The sequence below is a fragment of the Spathaspora passalidarum genome, assembly GCF_000223485.1.
Source record: "Spathaspora passalidarum NRRL Y-27907 unplaced genomic scaffold SPAPAscaffold_2, whole genome shotgun sequence".
Lineage (NCBI taxonomy): Eukaryota > Fungi > Ascomycota > Pichiomycetes > Serinales > Debaryomycetaceae > Spathaspora > Spathaspora passalidarum.
This window is the reverse complement of record NW_006767426.1, coordinates 1,499,414-1,524,888: the sequence shown is the minus strand read 5'-3', so window position 1 is coordinate 1,524,888 and position 25,475 is coordinate 1,499,414. Positions and strand designations below refer to the sequence as shown.

Here is a 25,475-nt window from a genome sequence, read left to right as displayed (position 1 = left end):
TAACTAGTATGGTAAATAGTATGGTAACTGGTATGGTAACCAGTACGGTAACCAGTACGGTAACTCCTACAATGGCAATACACTATACCAACATTATCATAAATAGATTCATAAATTAAAAAACTATAACCAAACACTAGAAATCATACATATATTTTTTTCCCTTTTTCTTTTCTCTTAATACAGTTAGATAGAAGTTAAAATTATTACTAATGCAAATAACAAATAAAAGCTCACATTCACTTAACCTTGGTACCCAGATATCGTACCACCCAATTGATTTCCATATTCTGGCAGGGGGCCGCCTGGGAAATTAGGACTTGTCATCATCATCATACCACCATTCCCACCTGGTGTCTTGGGCTCATCCTTGTGCTGTTTCCCACGTCCTCTAATACCCTTATTAGAGTTCTTGTACAAATCCTTGAAATAATCCAACAATTCTCGTTCCTCTTGCGGGAGATTGTTTAACCCGTCACCGCTTAATTCAGCCAATCTATGTGTCAACATATTCAACGTATTCAAATGGAATCTATTCTGATGCGATTTCAAATTACCCAATTGAGTAAATGACTTATCGCACCCATCTAATTTACATTCAAACGGCTTCAAGTTTTCATGCGTCAACTTATGTGCGGCAAGATTACCCTTTCTGCTAAATGAACGATGGCATACATCACAAGTAAATGGTTTCTCTCCGGTATGTAATCTAAGATGGGTACGAAGATTACCTCCCTGAGTGAACTTCTTATGACAATATGTACATTCAAATGGCTTGTATCCAATGTGACTTCTTATATGAACTTCCAAATGCGTACTTTGAGTGAAATACTTGAAACAATAAGGACACTGTTGATTCTTGTGCTTTGACCTGCGATGTTTGTGATGATGCTCTTCATCTTCTCCACCAACAAGCCCTTCTTCGTCAACCTCATCTTCAATTTTCTTATGGGGCTTATCAACTCCACCAACAAGACTAACCGGGGCAGGTAAAACATCAGCTTCTTGCTTGAATACGGCACCAGGAGCTGGCGCTAAGATACTACCATCAGGTGCTTGCTGAATTGTTTTGGTAACACCCTTGTCTCTGGCCTGAATAACCAACATTAATTGATCAATCTTGGTGGCTCCAAGGAGTGGTCTTCCATCTTCAGATTTAGCAAACTGTTGAGCAGGAACAAGATTTCTATCACGAGGCGAAGAAGAAACTGGCTTTGGAGGTGAACCCATGGCCATTTCCTGGGACTTTCTTCCTCGGGAAGGTCTTTGTTTAGTGGTTGCAGTAGGCGGTATGGTAGCATATGCAGTTCCCATTTGTTGTTGTTGCTGTTGTTGTTGTTGTTGTAATTGTTGTTGAGTGGGCTGCTGGGGTTGTTGTCCTGGGTATTGTGGTTGGTTTTGATATTGCATTGGATACACATAGTTTCCACTAATACTATTGCCTCTACTTCCTGGGTATGGATACCCTACATAATTTGGATATGTGGTGGTATACTGGTATTGATTCTGAGGCGAGAGTACTGGTTGCGAATTTGGACCTGGTGGTGGAATTTGATTGGGAGGTGGGTAATTCTGAAACAATCTCTGTGGTGCCATTGGTGGCTGGGGTAATGATTGTTGATATGGATCATTAAATGGTTGACTCAATCTCATGGTGTTTATATTGGAGTTGAAGTGTGCTGGTGAAGTCTTTGGTGAATGGGATTCGTCATATTTGTGGGATCTAGAAGAATCAACCGAAGAAGTAGGAGAGATGTTGCTATCCTTGTCCAACTTGCGTTTAGGCAGCCTTGGTTCTTGTTTCTGTTGTTGTTGTGATTGGGATTGTTGTGGCTTTTGTTGTGGCTGTTGCAGTTGTTGTTGGCGCTGTTGCAGTTGTTGTTGTTGTTGTTGCTGTTGTTTCCTCTTGTCAAATATGTCTTCTCTTAATTTACCAAAGTTAACTTTTGCTCTGGGATCCTCACTTCTTTGCGCTCTTGTATTCTGTTGATCGTTAATAATCTTTAAAATTGAATCTCTTCGTTCAGTACTCATGCTATTAAGATCAATCAGTCCATTCGATATCATACCTTGAAGAATATCTGTGACACTACCAGTGAAACCAGGTATTCCCGATATACTATTTTGATTATCCCAAGTGGATAAATCAAGGGACGTATTGCCTTTTCCTCTTGAACCTGGGTTAGAACTACCACCACTCAAAGACAATCTAGTGCCATCTTGCAGCCATAGCAAGTTTCCCAAGCTTTCTTTGTTTAGTAAATTCTCTAAATCCTCGACGGAGAAATCCAGATTGGGAATCAACGACATTTGACGCGATCTAGTTGGTGGAAGACTGGGGGCTGACGAACTGCTAGTAGGACCAGTTTTCATGGAGTTATTGCCGGACTGTTCTGATATTGAATTGCCATTGGATCCAGGGATGTTTATCAAAGAACTGAATATACTGTTGGAACGCGATGGGAACGCATTCTGTTGAGATTGTTGTTGTTGTTGTTGAGCCTGTTGTTGTTGTTCGTATAGTTCATTCTGCAGTCGTACTTGGGAGGTTATTGGTGGAGGCAAGAATATGGAATCACCTCGAGGTCTTATTGGCTGATTGGCAAATTGTTGTTGTGATTGCTGAGAAAACTGCTGCGAAAATTGTGGTGGTTGTTGTGAGGGTTGGTATTGTTGATTTGTGGTAGAAGTGGGGTTGATTGATTGTTGTGTATCGTTCATGGTTGGTATCGTTTCTCTCCTGGTTAAGTAGGTGGGTGATATATCTGATAATTGGGGGTTGCTATAACCGGAGCTAGTTGTGGTAGAATAGTTGGAAGATGGACCGCTAACACTTGGTTGCAGGAATTCTCGTTTGTTGTTCAAAGTGTAAGTAGGAGTGGTTCTTCTATTCTCGTTCGATTGAGAATTATTATTAGTATTAGTGTTGTAAGTATTCAATAAGGAAGTTATTGAGTCTTGTCTGCCAGTATTGAATAGGATGTTTCTGCTATTATCATCGTCACTTGGATCAAGACGATTAGTTTGGTCCCTGTTTGTACCTTGCTTGCTTTTATTAACAATGGTAGAAGGAGAACCAGAAATTCGTGTAGTGTTTGAAGCAGCAGGTGTTGACGTTGATGTTGTTGTTGATATTGGTCTTACGGAAGAAGAAACTGCTGATTTCCCCATTTTATGTTGAGCTATTTTTTTCTTCTCGCACTAGAAAGAAGGGGGGGTGGGTGGGGGGATGACGGCAAGATGAAATTAGTAGGGGTGGGCCACTCACTGGATTGAAATTAGTTCTGAGTCAACACCAAATTAGTTGATATTTAAATTGATCAGATTTGACTAACTAGATATTGTTAATGTAATAAATTGACAATGTAAAGTAACTATCCACACTATACTATAAGCAATTCGTAAAAATAATATGTATGCAATAGTGTGTCTCGTAAAATAAGCTTACAATGTAGGAGCCTATTTGTTGTCTGATTGAATTCCTTTTTGTTACTTTTATAGCAAAGTTAGTTGAAATATTATTGTGGTTGATCTAATACTTTAAAGGGACTGTTTCGTTTTTGAGTCTTTTCAGATAAGAAAAAGAAAGAAATTAAGAAACAAGAGACAGAATAAGAGTAAAAAGAAATTAAATCGAAGGAATTCCCAAATGAGAACGGTTGGCAATGGATATATATACCCTTTACTAATTATGGGGGGTGATGGCAACTGTCGTCAAGTTTTACATGACCATAATAAATGACAACAATATTTACATCAAACGTATTCACCGGCGGAAGCAAAAAATACGTAATCCGTGAAATTAATATGACAGCATCGACACAAACAAAAAAAAAAGAATGATTAAAAATTTTATGTTTCATTTGTTGTTATTTTTTATGCATGTCCGATATTTTTTTTTAGTTCATTTTCCGGTCTCCTCATAGTTAATAATTTTGTGTAACAGAGATTCTTCTGACGTGTTTAGCTTTGCCAAACAGCTGCAACATCCCAGTTCTGATTCATCCTCTAAGTACAATTGCTTTCCATTTTGCACATACCCACACACCATGTTACAATGGCTCTTGCTTCTCTGTACCTAAAGTTCTTGGAGCGCCTCGTTAGAATTTTTTTTTTCATTCTCACGTTAAAGTTGGGTTAATGGGGCCATTACTAACGCAAGTCAAAACACTTCAGAAAAAAAAAAAATAAATCATGATCATTCATGTACGCCTGCATGCAGGAATTTTAGTTTGGAGTTGGGGAAGAATTTTTAGTATTTGAAGCACTGCGCCTGATAAGCAACAAATAATACTGCCAAAAAGCACATTGGCTCATGAATGCTAATCTGGATTTGAATTACCTATACAAGCGTGAAATAATCAGCATATATTTGTCGTCATTTTTATATGTTTCGTATACAGCTGTGGTGTGTATTTTTGTTTTTATCAAGAGAACTTTTTTTTCACCATCCCAATTGATTGTCGTAGCAACCATTAATTTTCAGCCATTGTTAAGTTTGAATTACTACGCCTATGGAAGCATAAGGACAAGATTAACTAATTACTGCTAAGATTCTGACTCAATTGGCTAAATTGTCTAGCATGTCATGCAAGCAATTGTTTAATTTTTCCATGCTTTTATCATCCGACATCTTATTACTTTGACATTTTAATAGCAAACCAGTCCGCAAAATCCCTCCATTGGGGTAGAGTCGGTCATGCACCCCATCGATAAACCGGGACGCCATCAGGATAAACTTGGCATATTTGATCGATTTAGGCTCTAAAACATCATAGTCAATCATGAGCACATACATAAGGTTTCGTAGTATATAGCGAAGTTCATCCTCTGATAATGAATCTAGTTTGTGAGCATTGATATGAGCAAGTCGACTACGAACCTCGGATGGATATGAGTTAAAATCTGTCACAGGTTTACCGTGTTCTGGTGGGATGATCCGGGGTGTTTGTGTTGCTTCACTATACATGCGTTTTTCTGTTTGTGTAATTCTATCATGCATTTCCTTCAGTTCCGAATCGAAGCGAGAAGTTCCGCTGTACATGGGGTCAGCCTTATTTGTATTTCCGCTTAGTTTAACATGATCCATGTTGCGTTCTGCTTCCTTTGCATTCTCCAAATTCTCTATCTTCAGGTACAACCCTCGTATTAACAATTTCAAAGAATCGTTTTCCCGTTTAAACTCAGAAATCACATCCTTACATTTTGAAACTTCATTACTCAAATCGCTAATGGTGGTTCTATAATCTTCAATCTGTTGTGGATTATTCTCAAGTTTATTGATTCTATTCTGGTTTGGATCATTCATTTGCAATACATGTGCTGGTATATGAAGATTTTCTGTATCTATCTTTGACTTTTCAAAATTTAATTTCTCCTTTAAATCTACTGGATTTTGTTTAGGAGAATTCATTGGAGATGTGGTGGCTGTATTAGATTCACCCTTGAGACTCAATTCAGTATTATATGAAACTATACGAGGTTGCTCTGGTACCACAGATTCCTTTAGTGCAGACGTCTTTGGAGATTCTGTTTGTAATTCACTCATAACTTCCTTTCTAACCTCAGCTCTTATTTCTTCTCTTGCCTTGGCCTTCCATTCTGAAAATACATCCCTAGCAATTCTTTCAATTTCAGCTCGTGTTTCCCTTTCTTTTCCAAATTCCAGTTTTTGGTTCAGTGGGTTGACTTTAGCTGGAGTTTGGATATTACTTGGCACCTTAGCTGGGGTTTGGGTATTATTTGGTACCTTAGCTGGGGTTTGGATGTTACTAGGTAACAAAACTTGCGACTCATGATCTTTACTTCTAGGTGTTGATTGAAGGGAAAATGACGACTCGTGTCCGTTTAATGCCCCAGTACTACTAGCTTCTGTTTCATTGGGGATATCTAAAAATCCCGCCATATCCAATTGATTCACCAATTCACTGGGAGAGGTCTCATGTCCTATCGTGGAGTCGCTATTAGCAGGCGAATAATGGAGATAAGAGGATATATCTGGCCTTTTATGACCATAGGTGCTTGAACTTTGGAACATAGTATGGTTAATAAGTGGCTCGTTCGTTGTAAGAGTTGATTCCATAAAAGGTAAACAAAAAAAAATTGGCAACAAACGCGCAACCTTTTCTTTTTTTTTTTTAGTTTTTGAAAAAGTGGGAACGTGAATAGACAACAAGAGTTTATGGAAAGCAAGAGAACCTACAAGAGTTCGTTATATGGAAGAGGTCCAAATTGAAGAGCTGAAAATATATAGAAGGTGTTTATGTGTTCAATACAGCCATTGTGTACAATTTGCTAGTAAAGGACATCCTATTTTCGCGTGTAACAATAGTTAAATAGTAGGTGAAAATGCAAGATATTATTCCTTTTCTAATTTGGATGCATAACTAGTAATTTCCATTCAAGTTGAGCCAATATAGTAGCTTGTAGGAGGTACAGGGCAAGTATTTACCTGATGTAAATCTTGATTATGTCAGAGGATCAGATATTATCCATTTCGCACGACCCGGTCCCATCTCTTTTCATCTCTGGAAAAAAATTATAGAGCATCTCGTAATGTGACAAATACCAATTGGAAACCATACCAATACTCAAACTATAAATCAAATATATAACCATGTCTACCGACGAACCAATGGAAGATGTTCAAGTTGCCCAAGATGCACAAGAAAACGAATATGATCTCGAAAAGATCAAGCTTTTGCCTGGTGCATCTGAAGACGGAACTGCTGCTTCATTTCAAATCGTGGATGAGGATCACACTTTAGGTAATGCGTTACGTTATATAATCATGAAGAATCCAGAAGTAGAGTTTTGCGGTTATTCCATCCCACATCCTAGTGAAAACAAGTTAAATATTAGAATTCAAACATATGGTAACATTTCTGCTGTGGAAGCATTGCACCAAGGATTAGATAACTTGAGTGAATTATGTACTGTGATTGAAGAAAAGTTTAGTGAGAAGATTGAAGCTGGTGGGTATGCTACTGTTGAACCTTAAACGGGGTTATTGATGTTATGTAGTTTTCTTGTACATTAGGTGTTATTTTGCATGAAATATAATAGATATTTCTTTAATATTGTGATCGCTTTAATATGTAGTATCTGCAGGCATGTTGAGAAAGTTTTTTTTGAGACATGCAAGTACATTTTCAACTCTCCATGTTGTCAACCTAGCCTAATAGAATAGTGTTTAGTTGCATGAGATTGCAAATATATTATATGGAATTGGTATCAATTCATACATTGGCCATTGAAACGACGGTATTCACCCTTGAACCTCTACCCAAAGAGAATTCACAGTTCTCAATGAGAAGTACAAGACTAGTACTACATAAGCCCTAGATGCAAATCTACCCGAAGACTAGATCGAATAAAAAAAGAAATTTTACACAAAATACGATAAAAATTTTTTTACTTGCTTTTTTTTTCATCTTTGTTATAAAAAGAAAACCCATCCCTTAAAAAAATTTTTTTTATCTCGTTTTCTTCTTTCTTGTACTAAGTTAAACAGCACATATAGTCTCTGGTAACCTATTAGATATTCAAGATGTCATATAATAACAACAGTAGTGAATACAGAAACAACGACCACAACGGTTACCGTGGTGGAAACAGAGATGGTGGTTATGGAAACAGATCCCACGGCTACCAAGGTGGCAACAGAGACGGTGGTTTCAGAGGTGGTTACCAAAAGAAGTTTGATGAACCTATTGAATTAGTTGCTCCAGAATGGGATTTAGAAACTTTACCAAAGTTTGAAAAGAACTTCTACGTTGAACATCCAAATGTTGCTGCTAGAACTGACAGAGAAATTGAAGAATTCAGAAGAAAGAATGAAATGAGTGTTATTGGTAACGATATTCCTCATCCAATCACTACTTTCGAAGAAGCTGGTTTCCCTGATTACGTTTTGAAGGAAGTTATTGCTCAAGGTTTCCCAAGCCCAACTGCTATTCAGTGTCAAGGTTGGCCTATGGCTTCTAGCGGTAGAGATATGGTTGGTATTGCCGCTACTGGTTCTGGTAAGACTTTATCATACTGTTTACCAGCTATTGTTCACATTAATGCTCAACCATTGTTGAGTCCTGGTGATGGTCCAATTGCTCTTGTGTTGGCCCCAACCAGAGAATTGGCTTGTCAAATTCAACAAGAATGTTCCAAGTTTGGCCGTTCTTCTAGAATTAGAAACACCTGTGTCTATGGTGGTGCTCCTCGTGGTCCTCAAATCAGAGATTTAGCCAGAGGTGTTGAAATTTGTATTGCCACTCCAGGTAGATTGATTGATATGTTAGAATCTGGTAAGACCAACTTGAAGAGAGTTACTTACTTGGTTTTGGATGAAGCTGATAGAATGTTGGATATGGGTTTCGAACCAGTCATCAGAAAGATTGTTGAACAAATTAGACCAGATCGTCAAACTTTGATGTGGTCTGCTACTTGGCCAAAGGAAGTCCAAGCTTTAGCTAGAGATTACTTGAATGATCCTATTCAAGTCACTATCGGTTCTTTAGAATTAGCTGCTTCTCACACCATTACTCAATTGGTTGAAGTTGTCAGTGAATTTGAAAAGAGAGATAGATTAGTCAAGCACTTGGAAACCGCTACTGCTGATAAAGAAGCCAAGATTTTAGTTTTTGCTTCTACCAAGAGAGCTTGTGATGAAATCACCAGTTACTTGAGATCTGATGGTTGGCCTGCATTGGCTATCCATGGTGATAAGCAACAAAGTGAAAGAGACTGGGTTTTAAGAGAATTCAAGACTGGTAAATCTCCAATTATGGTGGCTACTGATGTTGCCGCTAGAGGTATTGGTATGTATTTTTATTTTTTTTTTATTTCTTACTAACTTGATTTGGGATTGTGGGTTTTAGGACAAGGGATAATTGTGCATTAAGCAGCTGGTCTGCTATATGCCTGGAAAGTTTTTTTTTTTTTTTGTAAAAAGAATGAAAATTAACAAGAGGTTTATTAATGAGGGAGATGTATATTAGAGATAATGAAAAAACGAGAAAGATTGTTAGAATAAGTTTTTGATACACATGTGTTTTCCATTTTTAGAGGAAATGATGACTATATGTTAGTCGTTCTTTTTGGCAGCAGTCATTTATTTGACATTTATACCACGTAATTGTGGTATTGATTTTTTTTTGTTTCGTCGTTCTTCCTGGTGAAGCAGAGTCGACCAGAACAAGCCAAAAATAGCGAAGATAACAGATGCACCTCGTGCATGGGTTTAGTTGATTCTGTTCTTTTAAGCAAGGGGCAGAAGTTGATACGAAGTCATTCTTTGAATATAAAATGGATGGGAACTATGTGTATATAGAGATTTAATCTTTTTAGTTTTTATTTAATTATCCTCTCTCGTCTTGGTGAATTATACACCAAGGACCTGTTGTTAATAAATAAAAGAAGAATAGAGACGTCCCTTTGTTTAACAGTGAAGAGTATTGCTGTGCTTTGAGCTCAGTGAAGGTCTAACTGTTATAACCTGTAGCATAAACAATTCGAATACAAGTCTATTATGAAAAAAAGACATAATACTAACAGTTAAATTTAGATGTCAAGGGTATTACATTTGTTATCAACTACGATATGCCAGGTAATATTGAAGATTATGTTCACAGAATTGGTAGAACTGGTAGAGGTGGTGCCACTGGTACTGCTGTTTCCTTCTTCACTGAAGACAGTAAGAAATTAGGTGGTGAATTAATCAAGATTATGAGAGAAGCCAAGCAAACCATTCCTCCTGAATTACAAAAGTACGACAGAAGATCATATGGTGCTCATATCAGATACGGTCCAGGTCGTGGTGGCCGTGGTGGTCGTGGTGGATACGGCCGTGGTGGTCGCGGTGGCCGTGGTGGTTATGGTGGTCAAAGAAACTTCCAATCTGGTAGTAACACTGCACCATTATCTAACCGTCGTTTCTAGAGAATTTTGTTTAATTGCTTGATTTCTTTTTGGGGTTTTTCTTTGTATTTTTATTTGCTTATAGAATAGAATAATAGTATGATTTATTAAAGTTTATTAGAGATGTAGTCGGTTTAGCATGGCAAGCCTAGGATATGTAGCCAGTAAAACAACGTATTTATTGAGATCATAATAATATGTATGTAGTCTATCTTGGGACCTAAATATATTTATAATAACTTAAGTCGAATTTGAGTTCAACACCATAAACCACTTCAACTTTTTCTGGATTTTCGAAAAATTTATTATTCTTTAAATCTAAATATTTAAAGCATGGTAAATTCTTTTTCTTTAAAAGCTTTAAATATAATCCATTGCAAGAAACAATACAAGCTTCTATATAACAATAGTCTATAGTATCACCCAAAAGCTTCATATCCATATTACTATAATACATTATATTAGAATATGTGAAAATATGTCTATACAAAGGATTAATTTTCATGTTATCTATCCAATTCTTTCATATCATATTGATGATTACCAAAACATAAAAATGATTTATGTTTAATAATCAAGTCTTTCGCAACATATGGAGTTGCTAAAACAAATTTAGATAAAAATAAATCTAAATTCTTGTTTTGTGAATAAGATTCAATTGCATATCTAATATCGTTAAAAATGTTAATTTCATTTAACTTTCCCAATTTTTCAGATTCTTTATAACTCTCTATTATATATAAAAGTAATAATTCCGCCTCTAAATTATTAATATTTTTAAAATCTCCTGGAGGATTAGCAAAAGTTTTAGAATCAAGTTCACCATCACTGTATATATAAGGCGTAAAAAATTATTAAATCCACCATTTAATCCAGTACCAATAGAATTGTCTGGAATGTCGTAGTATTCTTCTAAAGTATAAACTCCTTTAATTGTAGATGGTGTGACGGGAAGGTCAAATAAATTTAAAAGAGAGACAAAATATAAAATAGGGCGCAATTCAGTGTATTTGACTAAATCAACAACATCTTCTTTCTTGATATTCCTATATAAAGAATAATTACAATCGTCTAAATACAACCTAGGATCAAATTTTACCGTTTCGAATATACATAGCTGTAATAGCTTTTTTGTATCTCTTATCTAGAAATTCAAAATTTTCAAGAGTAAATTCTGCAAATTCGAAATTAAATCTACATCCGTTAGTAACACAATAATATAAAGTATCTCTATATTGTTCCACTAATGTAGAATAAACTTTATCTTTAACTATTTTTACATCACCATAGAAGGCTTATTTATGTAATGAAAAAAAATTCATTATAATCATATCTTTTTAATCTCTTGGCGGTTTGTTTATATATCATGTTAATAAATCGTGGCCTTTTTTTTTGCGAAAAATAACTAGGGTCTACCTTATAGCGTTTCGCTTATATTACCCCAAGGGAATTTTCGCTTAGGGAATATGGTGCCCAGGGTAATATTTACGAGTCACCTCACTTGCGCTGAAATCCGACAATTGCAAAACAACAATTTACGCTCACTAAGATCAGGCATTAGTTCCTTACTCTATCAAAGAGAGTAACCTTCGTTTTATTGATATATCATCAGTAGAATATATATTACATACAATAAGGGATTAAACGCAACGTCTATTTTAGACTTTCTGCATATGGGTTATAAGATTATTTATAAGCACTTATGCCAGAGATAAAATACATGATATTTCCATTTAAAGAAAATTACAAAGCTTGCATTCAAAGCCTATTCATCCATATAGTTTGATCAACTTGTATGTCTTGATGCTTGTGTACCTCTGTAAACCACGTCTTTAATCCACACTTTTTAAATGTTATTTATCTCTTCAATAACGATAGTTACTTAGTCAAATATAATTGTAAATGTTATCCTGCATTTTAGAACGTCGTTATTACCTTCACTATTAGATCAACGAATTCACATGCGAATGTTAGATTACATTATTGTGCCAAAAAAAATGTTGAGGGTTGAAAATTCACATGCGTGTTCGCAAGATTCCCGTAAATTTGCCCCAACCGACATGTTTCCACATTTAGAAACCAACCCTATTTGTTGAAAGAGATCAATAGAAAAATTTTTCACTGATTGTTTTTTGGTTGGCCTTGGCCTCAACATTCTTTTAAATTCTATAACCGGACATTTTAATTGACACCTAATAACGTCAATCTGGCAATAGCCGGTGTACGCCGATTTTGTATAAATACGCACCTTTTCACACTCTTCTGTTTTTGGTTATTCCTATTTTCCTACATTTTTCTTTTCTTCATCTTTGCTTATACTTGAGGCTCAACTACTGGTGTTTGCCCAATCTACTTTATTCAACTAATTGGTAGAAAACTAACCCTCACGAGACGACAGGAAAAAAAAAGTGGTGAGCTCTAAAAATTACCTTACCCCATAATACAATCAAAATTAGCCTTACAAAAGTTATTTCACAAGACAATTCACAAAATAGTGAGTGGAAAGTACAATTGCAAGTCATTCACTTACATTTATTTATTCCATATCTGATTAAATTCCTACCATAGTCAAGGAATTTTTATAATTGGCACATATTCTTGCCTTCCCGTGCATTTGTAAAATTGAGTGCCACATTTTTTTTTGTTTTTTCACTTTGTGATTTTATCCGTATTACTCCGCGATTTTGCATTATTAATACTACTTCCATCTAGATGACCACCTTAACAGAATCATCCACCGAATCCTTAATGACCAAAGAAAATAGCTCCAAGAGCAATGTGGCGGGACCCCAGGGGATTACATTCTCTGGAGAAACATTCTCAGTTCCACCAACCCATGATATGGTGAAAACGTTGTTTGATCCCTCAATCCGCAAATCTAATCTAGAAATTTTGATTTTGGTTTGTTTGGTCCTTAACTTTTTGGTGTTTTTAATTCCAAATAATTTGTTGAGAATAAAGATATATATTGGATTATATGTGATCTGGAGATTGTCTTATAACTTTGGAATTGGTTGGCTTTTACAACAACAATCTCAACATAGCAGGTTAGTTAATTGGTCCAAGAATTTAAGATTGTTTGATAAATCAAACAACGGTTTATTGGCTCGTTTAGTTCAAAACGAAGTCAAGAGCCAAAGAGGTAGAGACTATGATGTCAACTCATTACCAGTTGAATTTAACACTTGGTTAATATTCAGAAAGTTTGTTGATTTAGTGTTGATGCTGGATTTCACAACTTTTATTCTTGTGGTTTATACTTGTGCAATTGATGACAATTACCAGTTTATTCATGGACAATCATGGTGGTTAATATACTCTCGAATTATTGGAGGATCAGTACTTATTGTATTCAACTACTGGGTTAAAGTTAACGCCCATGATACTATTAAGGATTATGCATGGTATTGGGGAGACTTCTTTTTCCGTCAAATTAACAATGAAGATTTGATTTTCGATGGTGTGTTTGAAATGTTCCCACATCCAATGTACTCTGTTGGTTATATCGGATACTATGGGTTTGCCTTGATTGCTAAATCTTACACAGTCTTGGTAATTGCGATTTTCGGTCATTTCTTGCAAATGTTGTTTTTGAATTTTATTGAAAACCCTCACATCGATAAAATTTATGGCCCTTCTAAAAACGAAGTCAATTTATCCAAGATTCAAAAAGTCAAGAGTTTAAAGAATTTTGATAACTTGAAACCATTGGTTGGATTGTATAATTTCACTTTATTAAGAGCAAGTGATGTTATCAATTTAGTGTTGGTCATCACTTATGGTGTTATTATTCCTTTTGTGTCCAAGTCAATTAGTTTGGTATTTGCCTTGGCTGTAATTATGAAATTGTTTGAATCTGTTTCCATTAGTGTTTTGTTAATGTTACAAAGTCACTACAAGTACTTTACCAAATGGTGTCTTTCAAATGATATCCCCGTTGAAAAGTCATTGAATAATTGGGCAATTATGTATAATTCCTTGATAAACTTGACATATTCATCATTCTTTGGATTGAACTTTGCAACTTATTTACAAGGACAATCTGTAGATTTGTTGTTCCATGATTGGTTCCATTTGCGTGTGTTTGTTGGGTTATTGTTAATCTTGACTCAAGTTTGGATCAATTCGTCAATTATTGATCTGCTTGGTTATTTTGGATGGTTTTATGGTGATTTCTTCATTCCTAAATCTTTACGCACAACTTCTCAATTAACCAAAGCAGGAGTATACCGTTATTTGAACAACCCAGAACAAATATTTGGTGTTTGTGGAGTTATGGGGGTATTTATTATCTTTCCAACGGTGGAGAACCTTACATGTTGTGCTATTTGGGTGGTTAACAATTTCATCAGAATTAACTTTATTGAAAAGTTCCATATGATTAAACTTTATGGATTGAATGAAGTTTTGAAGGACTCCGGAGTTACTAAAACTGTCAAGAAGCATTTGATCCCTGATGCTATCCAAAGAAGATTAAGTAATGATCCTGAGGAAACAGTTTCACGTAGGAAATCTATCAAGAATATGACTTCAATCGCTGATACCTTGGATACCTTTATCAAAGAATTAACTAACTCAGCTACGAAAATACCTAAACAAAAAGTATTGGAATTATCACAAAACTTGTCATTTGCTAATTCCACTTACAAATTAACAATCGATGGTTTGAAAGAAGATAAAGATGCAGCTGAAAACAATTATTTACTCAAATATACCACTGTTGGCTCTCCAATCACCGTGTCATGGGAATCACCAAAAGATGCCCACTCAACCAAGGATTGGATTGGATTATACAAAATTGTTCAGACTTCATATTCCCGTACTAAAACCTTGCTTTCTTCTTCTGGTCGTTGGACCTGGTGTACTGAATCCCGTGGATCATTTACTTTTGAAAAGAATAAGTTGTTCTGGGAAGAAGGTGTTTATGAATTCAGATACCATTTAGATGACAAACACGATGTTGCTTATATTTCTGAACCATTTGAGATCAGACCTGCTCAATTGAGCGTGCCACTTGATTTGAATGAAACTGAAGCATTTGCTCAAGTTTTAAAGTCGGAGATCTTTGAGAAATTATGGAGCATTGATGATATCAAGACTCCTATTTCGTCATATGCTAATGAACATGACAATATATTGGATGTTTACAGCTTATTGGGTAAGGTAATCTCTGATGCTTGCCAAGTTAAAGTTAGTCCAAAGATCTTCTTACATCATGACGACTTATCTATTTTGGATGTTTCGCGTAAGATTATCCATATCAAGCAAGTGTTAGAAGAATTGTCATATAACAACGATGATTACGCAATTGATAAGAAGGATTTGTAGATAGAAATATGCAAGCAATTTTTTTTTTTAATACGCATGTAATTAGTAACAAAATATAAAACCTATTTAAACGAGTTTATCAAGTATGAATTAATATTAGCACGGATTATCTTTGACATTTTCTTACACTCTTCAACTAGCTGGTTCATCTTTTCGGTTGACAAATCAGTTTCATTACCTTCAATCCAAATACCTACAATTTCATCGTTTTTCAAATTCATAAAATTCAAAAGACCATCGACTGATGGCTCGTCAGTTTCGTCATCTTCTAAATCTGGATGTATAATTACTTTATCTCCACATAATCTCACTTGACCACCAGTAATCACGTCCCTCATCTCTATTCCAGAATCAACAAACGCGACACTAGTACAGCAGACGATCCAATTCATCAACCAAAGTAAATTGGCATTATTCTTTAAATCATCACGATCAGTAGAAATAATCGACACATGAACGTCAATGCTTGACTTGGGATACTTCTCCAATAATAAACAAGGCAAGATACAGCCTTCTAAATAATTAGAAATACGATGTTCAACATCGGTTAATCCAGTACGACCAGTTTGTTTGGCCGAGTTAAATGTAGATGCTTGTGGTTGGGGAGTAATGTATGGATGGAACTTGCACTCTACGGAGACACTGGCGTGGTCAACAAATGATCCTCGGATTGGACGTGGGCCGAATATCGAAACTTCGATTAATGTGTTGCCGATTTCTAAATAAGCTGAACCATTAGCGTTTTCGATGATGGAATGTTTGAGAAAGAAGGGGGGAATGGATTGTGTGTTTGTTGCGCTTGGTTTTCGAGATCCGGTGGAATTCGGTATGTTTGGAGTCACTGTATTTGCTGGCCCAAGGATTCTTCTTCTGTCACTCATTGTGCTGTTGCTTTATCCTGTTAGTTAATACTATAGGTACATTGGTTTGGTCTTTTTCGGGATGAGACGCAATTTTTCAATTGTACAATTTTGGTAGCGCGCTAACAAGAAACTCATATTACACTATACTTACAAAAATAAATATTTCTTTATATATATTACATTTAAATAAAAGTCAATAAATTACCTTCCATTGACAGGGTCAAATGGATCCAAATATTGCATGCCTGAGGAATCACCACTATTAATGGAGTAAAAGTCAAAATCATCAAGATTTAACGTCGATCTAACGCCCATATTATCATAGGGCAGTATTACACCGTCTACTTTTGCCATCATTTGTAATTGCGGGTTAGTGGCTGGATCAATCATTTGTTGCATGGGACCCTGTCCAGGTAATTGTTGTTGTAGAATTTGTGGCGGTAATTGTGGTGGAATTGGTTGTGCTGTGGCCTGTTGTTGTTGTTGTTGTTGTTGTGGGTGGTTCTGTTCATAATTTGCATTACTTTCTAACATATAGGGAGGTAAGATCTTACCGAAGATTTGTGTATCCAATTTATCAAATACACCTGGTAAATAGTCGGCATTTGTTTCGTCTTCGGAATTTGTGGTGGCAGTTTCATGGATAGGTTCGAGTTTTGAAGAATCCAGTTGGGTGGCTTCTGCACTCAGCTGATATTGTGCAAGGTTTGTTTCGTCAAATAATTGACCAAGATCTCGTTTGGCATATGCCGCATATGATGATTCAGAAGGAGATGATTCAAAGTTGTTTATAGTATCGAAATTCTTGAATGTATTTTGAACATGTTCACTCTTGACATTAGGTCTTGCTCCTGGAACAGTTTCAGGATTTGTATCAGCATTGGCATCTCCAGGAACTTCTCCATCAACTCGTAATCTTGAAGTGGTGGCAGTTCTTCTATTCAATTGCTCAAACAAAGTATTCAAAATGTTATAAATTCTTGAGGAGCTTCTTGAGGAATTCTTCAAGCAATCCAACACTTTCTTCCCAATCTCTATATCTTGTTTAATCATATCGATATTCAAGTCATCATCAAATAACACCCCGGCATAATTGACTCCCAGTTCTCTGTTACTGGCATAGTTTGCAAAATGGAAATAATAAACCAAACATGCAATACTAAAGAAAATAGTATATATTGAGAACCAATATGTCCCCACGAGCAAATTTTGATCAATCATCTTGTTGGCCAATTTAACAACCATTCGCGCTACTTTAATACAGTTTCGTCCTCTGATTAAAGATCTAGGATCCAGATTGACTCCTTTGCTATTTCCATCACTAATGAAGTGGATGAATGGACGATAAAGCATGATTTGGCAGTTAAGGAATGCTAAATGAAGGTAATAGTTAGCAAGCACGAATTTTTCACCTGCCTTGTTACTACCGGGAACATTTGGATCTGTTGGTTTCAATTCGGCAGGTAAGTCATGCAACCAGTTTTTCAATTCAAGCTCTAAATCAGTGACTTTCTTGTGGATTCTGTCTGGACTATAATGGTTTGCAGATGAGGTTAATTCATCATCGGCATTCTTGACTTTGATCGGATACAATTGCTTGATTATATGGGAAAGAATCAACATGAGTTTTGTGTGATGGTTAGCGCACCCCAGGGATGAAAGTCTACCTTGTTGTTTATCATATAAGTACTCGGTTCGGGTGATATTTTCATCGTCTAATTCTGCGGGTAACTCTTGGTCAAATTCATCTTCATTAATCGAACGAGGGAGTCCAAGCAAGGAATTAATATAAATATCCATCTTATAAATTGTGTAAAACAACCGCTTACGAGTATCGATTTCAATGGGATCTAACTTCCTTCTTGAATTTTGGAATATCGACAAATTACGATGGAGCCCCTCTTTAAGTGCACTTCTCATGGCAATACCAATATATGAATAACACGTGGATAATCTTGCTGAACATTGCAAATATATAATCATCATAACAATTGTTTGAATGGAATTGATATCTCCAACATTACTGATATCAATTAGTTTTCTTGCTTCCAAGAAATACTTGAACCCGTCATCTTCGGAGTTTTCATTAATGTCAGGGGCAGTAGCTGAAGATCTCGAAAAAAGACACCCACAAGCTAAAATTGAATACAAGAATGGAAGGAACCTTTGTTGTCGATCGCCATAATTGCTTGGGTCAAGGGAATAAAGCAAGTCTACTTCTTCTAATAACGAAGGACGATGGTAGAATCTGAATAATACACACCCTTTGTTCCATGTGGTATAGATCAACTGCAAGGCTGTTTCTTTATTTGGCAAGTATAATTTTATTTCGGTGCCAGGAGTAATACTATTGGTATCATCATTGGAACTGATGGAAGCCTTTCGAAGATTATGATGAACTTGAAGATGATGGATCGGTACTTCTGGATCTTGCATGTAGTCACAGATTTCGTTGATATTCTGGGTGAATTCTGGTGATCTAGTTTCAACATAACTTACAAGTTTCTGGAATCTTTCCACGTCAAATTGTACATTCTGGTCAAAACAATTGAATTTAAGCTTTGGTAAAAGGATATTGAGGATTTGTTGGCATACAATCAAATTAGAAGTAGGGTACAATGCTGCTCCTTCATTTCCCTCATTTTCAATACTCGCATTGGCCGCATTTGCAGCAGCAGCAGCAGCGGCTGCTTGTAATACAGCCACACTGGGTTGAGCAGGAGCGGGAATACCCGAGTTACGTTTATTTCTTATGTTGGGCTGATCATAGGAACATTTATATGAATATACTGTACAGTGGATACAAGGTTGTTTACCATCACATTTCACCTTTTTCTGTCGACAGTTGTCACAGGCTCTAGTGACTCTTCTTCTTTTTGATTCCGACACTTGTTTGTTTGACTTCGGAGTGGAGATGTTTGTGTAGTTGTTGTTGTTGCTAGTGGGGGTAGTGCTGTTGACAGGTACACCGGCGATGAGATTACTGAGGTTGGTGGTGTTTTTCGAGCTGTTATTGCTATTATTGCTCACATTGCTTATAGTGCTATTGCTGCTCAAATTGAATGTTGATCCATCAGGAACAAGTTCCGTTGCGTTTGGAAAGGGGAGTTCTCGTTTGGACATAGTGCAAAGGTTATGTGATGTGGTCGTGATTACAAACCGTCTAAAAGCATATAGAAAATGGATGCCCTATCTAAATGTGCGCAAAAAAAAAACTTGGACTTTAGGGACAAAAGTGAAGGTAGGGATTAAAGTCCGTGATATGATCTTGATGTTTGAGGCTAACTAAGTAAAAGCCCCTTGATTGATTTGGCTGAGGTTGTATTCGATTGGTAAAGTCGGTAAAATAAAATTCCAAAGTTATTTTAGTGGGGGACAAAAAAGTTATTAGGATTAATAGAAAAAAAAAAAGTGACTAAACGGGCTCATGTTTTTTTCTTCCTTACTTCTGCACAAGAAAGAAAAAATAAAACAATATAAAAAAAATAACTGCAAAGTGAGCTAAACAATAAAATAATTAATTTTAATTCTACCAATTCCCACCCCTCCAAGAAAAACTCCGAAGAGATCAAGCGTATACTCTGGGGCTAGGTTGAGAAAGTTCTGGTATCAAGAAAAAGACTAAAGTGCACCACGTAATGGATTTCCACCCTAGTAAAGAATCCTTACCAATAAAATTTGCGATAAAGTTTATTGAGGCGTTTTTAAATTGTTTTTGTTGGTAATTGTTCTCTTTGTTTTTTTTTGTGGGAACTTGGCGTTGACCTGAGGGATTTTCTCCTATTGCATTGAGGCAAATCGTAAGTCATGAATCAACTAAGTTACGATATCTTGCAAAATACGACTCAATAGTCATCTGAGACAAAGGTGAGACAGACAAAAAGCAAAGATTTCATAGAGGATTCCTTCCATGTTCCTGCATATGTAATCTCCACTCCGAACATCTTCAGGCGGGTTCTTTGCACATTACTGCATTATCTCGGTGATACGTTTCCAGGCTTTTATGTTTTTTTTAGCCAATGCACAGACCAACTAATAAACGAGATGCACAACACGCGCATCAAATTTGTCAGTTCATATTGCAACTATTGGTGATTCACATGACAACAGACATGTGGACTCGTTACGGATACAAGCCACTAAATTATTGATGCCGACCCAACTAAACCGCAAAGGGAATAAGCCTTTAACTACTTTCTAAAGTGCATATACAAGCCCCTGTACCAGTTGCACGGTTGAGATTAGTGTCAAGTAAAAGAAGTCACAGCAAAGCGCATGATATCGAATGCGATGATCCATGTCTAAAACAGTCTTATGTCCTGTCATGTGTTTCCTGGAGAATCTTCGTCATGCTTTAAATGTAGTGGCTAGGAAATATCGTAACACTGTACTAAAAAAGAATACGAAATTAGAGTACATGTGATTGCTTAAAGTGTTTTTTTTTCCCCATCACACCAGACCATGCTTTACCAATATGTACTAAGTGTTAAATTGTAGATTGACTGAGCAAGTAGCAAGTCTTCTAAGTTATCACTTTACATTGTAATACCAATAAAGATATTATTTAGCTCTTTATTTTATTTTTTTGGAAAAGGTTATGTTTTTTGCTAATCAAATGGTCATGCACCCCCTCGCCCTTGAAAATTACATCTGATCTGATTCCCAGTCACCCAGTTGACATTACAATAGTAGATTACATAATAGAGGTGATTGGGTGATGGTTCTACTTATTTCAAATAATTTTGACACAAACTAGACCCTGCATTTGGAACTAATTAGACATCCAACTTCTGTATGTGACCAATGACAAAAATATATCAATCTAGCATACTTTTGAATTAGCCCATAAAAAAAGGTGGCTTACTTTCGTCAGAGCTCATACCCGGCAAACCCCATATTTCTAACATGACTGCTTAATTTTTTTTTTTTAGATCTGAATCATCGGCCCATTCTCTCGCTTAATTTAGGGGGTTGTACCTTTCGCGGTCCTCTTTTTTTCTGGTTCGCTAATGAAGAGGGGTGGACTAGATATAGTCATAAGTTGAACGTCCCAGCGGTAAAGTGTAATAATGTGGAGAAAATTTAGCTGGTAGTGAGCCGATGGACCGTTGATAGTAATTAATACCGCCAATGCATTTTACTCAACTCCCCATACCGTTTCTTTTGGGCGACTTCTTTGAATAGTTTCATCCGAAACAAATGTACCTGATCTGGAACTAATAAATTTGACGATATGCAAGGTCATTGTTGTTTCTACTTGTTGATGCGTGTCAATATTTACAGTCTTTGATGCGCCCAGACGTGGTTGCAAAAAAAAGTTTGTTCTTAGAATTTCGACACAAAAACATATCAAACAAATTCTAGAGTTCCAGGAAATGTTATGCTAAGATGGTTACTACAATCGTATTTCGAACCATTCATATTGTTTTCTTAAAAACGTTTTGACCTCAGGTTAATAAGTAATGGATGAAACTGCATCAAAGCGTCGAAAGCTCCGCTCCTCTACAAGGAATGCCTTGAATATTGATGATTCAAAAGTTAAACTGGAAGAGAGGAGTCTGTCGACACAAACAACTTTCTACAAGAGTGAGCTTCTAGATATGAAAGTTGAGCCTGTTATTTCTGTATGTCTGGAAAGTCCTGAAACCAATGCCACAACTGAGAAAGAAAAGGGTGCCAGTGGTTTTACTAAGATGAAGCCAGAACTAATAACTTTCCTTTCGATATCTGAATCAATAATCCTATCGATATTTAGTTACATCAATCAAATCGACACTATAAACATTAGACTAGTTAACAAGGAGCTTTATCGACTTGGCTCAATCAAATTGTTTAATTCGATTTTTGTTTACTTGCCGGAAGATAATTCGATTACAGTAGTGGGTATTTCCAAGAGTAAAAATGTATATTTGCCTTTTCAAACTCAATATACAATTGTTAATGGATTTAATGATTTCAATAAAGTCTTGGGTAAGTCGCAATTGAGTTTAGTGAAGAATGTTCTTCTTCGGATAAAAAATCCAAATAGTCATTCTGATTACGTCTATACTTACTTGACTGAGAAGTGTCCCTGGATAACGGTGGATGTGGAAATGTTTGATTCAACCATGTTTCAGAAACAATTTGCCAGACTTGATAAGATATCACAACTTCGAGTCCACAATAAATTCCAATTTAGCACTAATATCTCGGATAACTTTACGATCAAGCAACTACACATTAAAGGTTCTGAGAAGATTGATTCCGATCCATTGCGTCTCATTCCTCATCTCAAAGCCCTAAATACACTTTGTATATGTTCCAATGTCAAGAATGTCCTTCTGCAATTCAAGCATCGGAAAATCTCCAAATTGAAAATAAAACACTTGGGGTTTCATGTACCGCAGTTGCCAATTAGGAAAATGGGCGATGTGTTTATCTTGAGCGATATTACTTCTCTTGAGCTTATCTTTGACAATAATATAACCCCGTATCTGGATTTACATTGGCTCTCTTTGAATGCGACTAACCTTCGAAGTATTGGAATCACATGGTCCAATGCGTCATTTAGGAAAATTATGGAAATGTTTTGGGGGCATAAATTATACCAGATTAAATTACATACTACTAGCGAAGAAAAGAAGAACTTTACTGCCCAGGAGATTAAAACTATTATAGAAGGCCATAAACAGTCAGTGCTCTATGTGGCTGTGACCGCTGGAGCTGAATTTTCTTCAACTGCATGGGAATCAAATAGGATACATCAACGGACAAAAGCAGCTGCAGTTAACACAGGCTCCTATAGTAAAAAATGGAGAGATAATTTCCCAAGGGAAAGATATCCAAATCTCAAGTTTATCCGAATTAATAATGACGTTAACTTGCTTTAACTGGGCCAACTTGTTTTGGAAACACGAAAATACTACACTAATAGTTCTTTTTTTCTAACTGGTATTATTCTTTTATATACATATATTAATTGATTTTAATTGGCTTCTCCAATAAATGACCCATTCGTTCAATCTTTGTACTTAAATATCCTTCAATTTCCTTACTATGGATTCCATTTTCCTTTTGTTGCCAACTTAAAGGAATCATAGGAAGTCTTTCCAAAACCTTAACACGGCGGTGTTTTCCTTCAACTGCGACAATCTTTTCTCTATTGTTTGTCAATAATTTAATCTCCACTAATCCTAAATCTAATAAGATTGCAGTGGCCAACGAGAAATCTCTGGCGTCAGCAGGATGTCTCAACATTATATTGGCTTGAACGGTATCAGCACCTAAATCTTGTAAATTATAGGCCTTCAATTTCTCACCCAATCCAATACCTCTACCCTCTTGACGCAAGTATACAATACATCCATGGCCGTCTCCACCCATTATTCTTCCTGCTTCGTCAAATTGTTCTCCACAATCACAACGAGCACTCCATGCAGTTTCTCCGGTATAACACTCGCTATGAATACGCACCAAAGTAGGATCACTATAAGTTTTTTCGTCAATTATCAAAGTTCCATCTTCATTAAAATGTAATTCCTTGTTTAAAATCTCATCACGATCAGCAATGGTTCTACCTGGGGTCAATCTACCGACATATGCTCCTCTGGTCATTCTATCCTGTTGAGTTTCACCCTTACGTTGCTTAAATAACGATCGAGATCGAATGTTTTCTCCAAAGACAATAGCTAAATGTTCTTTATTATCAATGTTGTTTTCGTATAAATGCAAGAAAATCTCAGGACCTTGGGTGGTGGGAATACGGGCACGGGCAAGACAATTCACAATAGGTAACGTATCAGGAAGATTCATCAGTTGCTTTATTGCCTCTCTTTCCTCTGGTGACAAATCAGGGGTAGCTGGTTTAGGAGCTGTAATAGTGGGGACATTGGCCGTTGAGGGTTTGGGAGTCACAAGCGGGATTTGATGGACATCGGGTATTGAAGATGACGTAATTTGACTGGATGGTTGTGGATGCTGAATGTTCTCGGAATGTATAGGCATGATGATTGTTATATTGAAAGCTAAATCAAGTATGTTTGATAAAGAGGCAATCTGGGTAAAATTTTGAAAAATAGACTGTCGGCAGGATTCCCTTTTTTCTATTGTATTCCTTCGATTGACGTTCCGGATTTAGGATTTTTTTTTTTCTTTCTTGGTGTCTTTTACTGAAGTGATAAGTGATGTATGACAAGACAAATTATATCACTAGCACGTCTTAAATATGCCTTAAATCGTTGTTAAATGAATGTGAATAGGTTATAGATGTTCTTGTATTTAATTAGAAATTAATTGACGGGAACTGATTCCTATTTATAGCCTCGGCACATGACCATGACTAATCTGACAAATAGTAAATTTATTATGTAATTAATTAGTAAAAAAGAAAACACCAACCTGTAAAAAAATAACTGTGGAGTTTGTCACCAAACGATTGCAAAATTTTTCATCGATTTGTAAGCTATGATTGAACCGAATATACCAACCAACATCAATACAACAGCATTTTATATCCGTACTTTTCTGGGTATACAAGATTAATTATACTTTACATTGGCTATACCGAGCTTGCTAACATCATTAAAAGCATATGTCAAATTTAAAATTTTTACAAAATATTCATAGTAATTAGGCATAAATTATGCAACTTTATATCAAATGCAAAGCATGAACTACTATCAAAATAAAAATAAACTATTTAGACTCTTCTGATAATAATATCAAACTCCATTTCTTTCTTTTCCCCAGCTTATTAGCACCAACTTCATCGTCGGAATATTCATCCGATTTTTTTTTTCTTTTTTAGTCTATTTCCGAATATGGAATTACCGGATATCGCATTAAATTTGCTTAAGCATCTCAATGATATCTTGTTCACCATGTTTTTCTTCATCAAGTGGGAATGTCTTCACAACCAATTGTTTCTTCAACACAACAAGGCAAGGAATATGAGAACCTACACAATATTCCATCATCAATTCTCGACCACCTTGAGAATCACACAAGATATTAACCAAGTAGACATCTTCTTTCAAAGGATATTTTTCCTGTTGACTCAAGATATCGAAAAGATGTTGGGTTATTTTGTTGTCTTTCTCAGTAGCATAAGTAAAATTTAATAATAATGGTTGCTTTACCGCTAAATAAGGGTACAATTCACTGGTTTCGGTGATCCAAGTATCTATTATTCTATTTCCAGTCGTGAATTGAGAATGTGGGGGAGGATACACTAAGTGTTGCATTGGAGGAGCTCTAGCCCAGCCTCTGAACCAGTTCCAAACTGAATAGGAACGAGTTGGGTAGATTGACTTGGCAAGACTAGTTCTAACAAACATTATTAAAAAGGATAGCTCTTATTTGAGACCAGAAAAGAAAGAATAAAGTTTGTTTTTA

At 36.1% G+C, this 25,475-nt stretch overlaps 10 protein-coding genes across 10 annotated transcripts; 4 read left to right on the top strand and 6 right to left on the bottom strand. All coding sequences in view use genetic code 12, as the record gives it.

The window, feature by feature from the left end:
• Positions 1–243: 243 nt before the first annotated feature.
• Positions 244–1,230, bottom strand: SPAPADRAFT_54517 (uncharacterized protein; the record flags this gene model as incomplete). Its single annotated transcript, XM_007373894.1, has 1 exon — positions 244–1,230. The coding sequence occupies one exon, from the start codon at positions 1,228–1,230 to the stop codon at positions 244–246; it is 987 nt and encodes a 328-aa protein (XP_007373956.1).
• A 3,075-nt stretch (positions 1,231–4,305) lies between these two features.
• SPAPADRAFT_65510 (uncharacterized protein) lies at positions 4,306–6,368 on the bottom strand (the record flags this gene model as incomplete). The annotated part of the gene is made up of 1 exon (XM_007373893.1): positions 4,306–6,368. The coding sequence occupies one exon, from the start codon at positions 6,080–6,082 to the stop codon at positions 4,562–4,564; it is 1,521 nt and encodes a 506-aa protein (XP_007373955.1).
• Positions 6,369–6,580: 212 nt separating this feature from the next.
• RPC19 (DNA-directed RNA polymerase core subunit) lies at positions 6,581–7,083 on the top strand (the record flags this gene model as incomplete). Its single annotated transcript, XM_007373892.1, has 1 exon — positions 6,581–7,083. One exon carries the CDS (start codon positions 6,617–6,619, stop codon positions 6,998–7,000), a length of 384 nt encoding a protein of 127 aa, XP_007373954.1.
• Positions 7,084–7,497: 414 nt separating this feature from the next.
• Positions 7,498–10,026, top strand: DBP2 (DEAD-box ATP-dependent RNA helicase; the record flags this gene model as incomplete). The annotated part of the gene is made up of 2 exons (XM_007373891.1): positions 7,498–8,813; positions 9,560–10,026. 2 exons carry the CDS (start codon positions 7,550–7,552, stop codon positions 9,931–9,933), a joined length of 1,638 nt encoding a protein of 545 aa, XP_007373953.1.
• A 2,634-nt stretch (positions 10,027–12,660) lies between these two features.
• Positions 12,661–15,240, top strand: CHO2 (phosphatidylethanolamine N-methyltransferase; the record flags this gene model as incomplete). The annotated part of the gene is made up of 1 exon (XM_007373890.1): positions 12,661–15,240. One exon carries the CDS (start codon positions 12,661–12,663, stop codon positions 15,238–15,240), a length of 2,580 nt encoding a protein of 859 aa, XP_007373952.1.
• A 62-nt stretch (positions 15,241–15,302) lies between these two features.
• SPAPADRAFT_134338 (exosome non-catalytic core subunit) lies at positions 15,303–16,121 on the bottom strand (the record flags this gene model as incomplete). Its single annotated transcript, XM_007373889.1, has 1 exon — positions 15,303–16,121. One exon carries the CDS (start codon positions 16,119–16,121, stop codon positions 15,303–15,305), a length of 819 nt encoding a protein of 272 aa, XP_007373951.1.
• A 183-nt stretch (positions 16,122–16,304) lies between these two features.
• ASG1 (Asg1p) lies at positions 16,305–19,226 on the bottom strand (the record flags this gene model as incomplete). Its single annotated transcript, XM_007373888.1, has 1 exon — positions 16,305–19,226. The coding sequence occupies one exon, from the start codon at positions 19,224–19,226 to the stop codon at positions 16,305–16,307; it is 2,922 nt and encodes a 973-aa protein (XP_007373950.1).
• Positions 19,227–21,565: 2,339 nt separating this feature from the next.
• On the top strand, positions 21,566–22,972 carry SPAPADRAFT_49409 (uncharacterized protein; the record flags this gene model as incomplete). The annotated part of the gene is made up of 1 exon (XM_007373887.1): positions 21,566–22,972. One exon carries the CDS (start codon positions 21,566–21,568, stop codon positions 22,970–22,972), a length of 1,407 nt encoding a protein of 468 aa, XP_007373949.1.
• A 54-nt stretch (positions 22,973–23,026) lies between these two features.
• Positions 23,027–25,439, bottom strand: RIB1 (GTP cyclohydrolase II; the record flags this gene model as incomplete). Its single annotated transcript, XM_007373885.1, has 1 exon — positions 23,027–25,439. The coding sequence occupies one exon, from the start codon at positions 24,084–24,086 to the stop codon at positions 23,058–23,060; it is 1,029 nt and encodes a 342-aa protein (XP_007373947.1).
• SPAPADRAFT_134489 (uncharacterized protein) lies at positions 24,923–25,417 on the bottom strand (the record flags this gene model as incomplete). Its single annotated transcript, XM_007373886.1, has 1 exon — positions 24,923–25,417. One exon carries the CDS (start codon positions 25,415–25,417, stop codon positions 24,923–24,925), a length of 495 nt encoding a protein of 164 aa, XP_007373948.1.
• Positions 25,440–25,475: the final 36 nt, after the last annotated feature.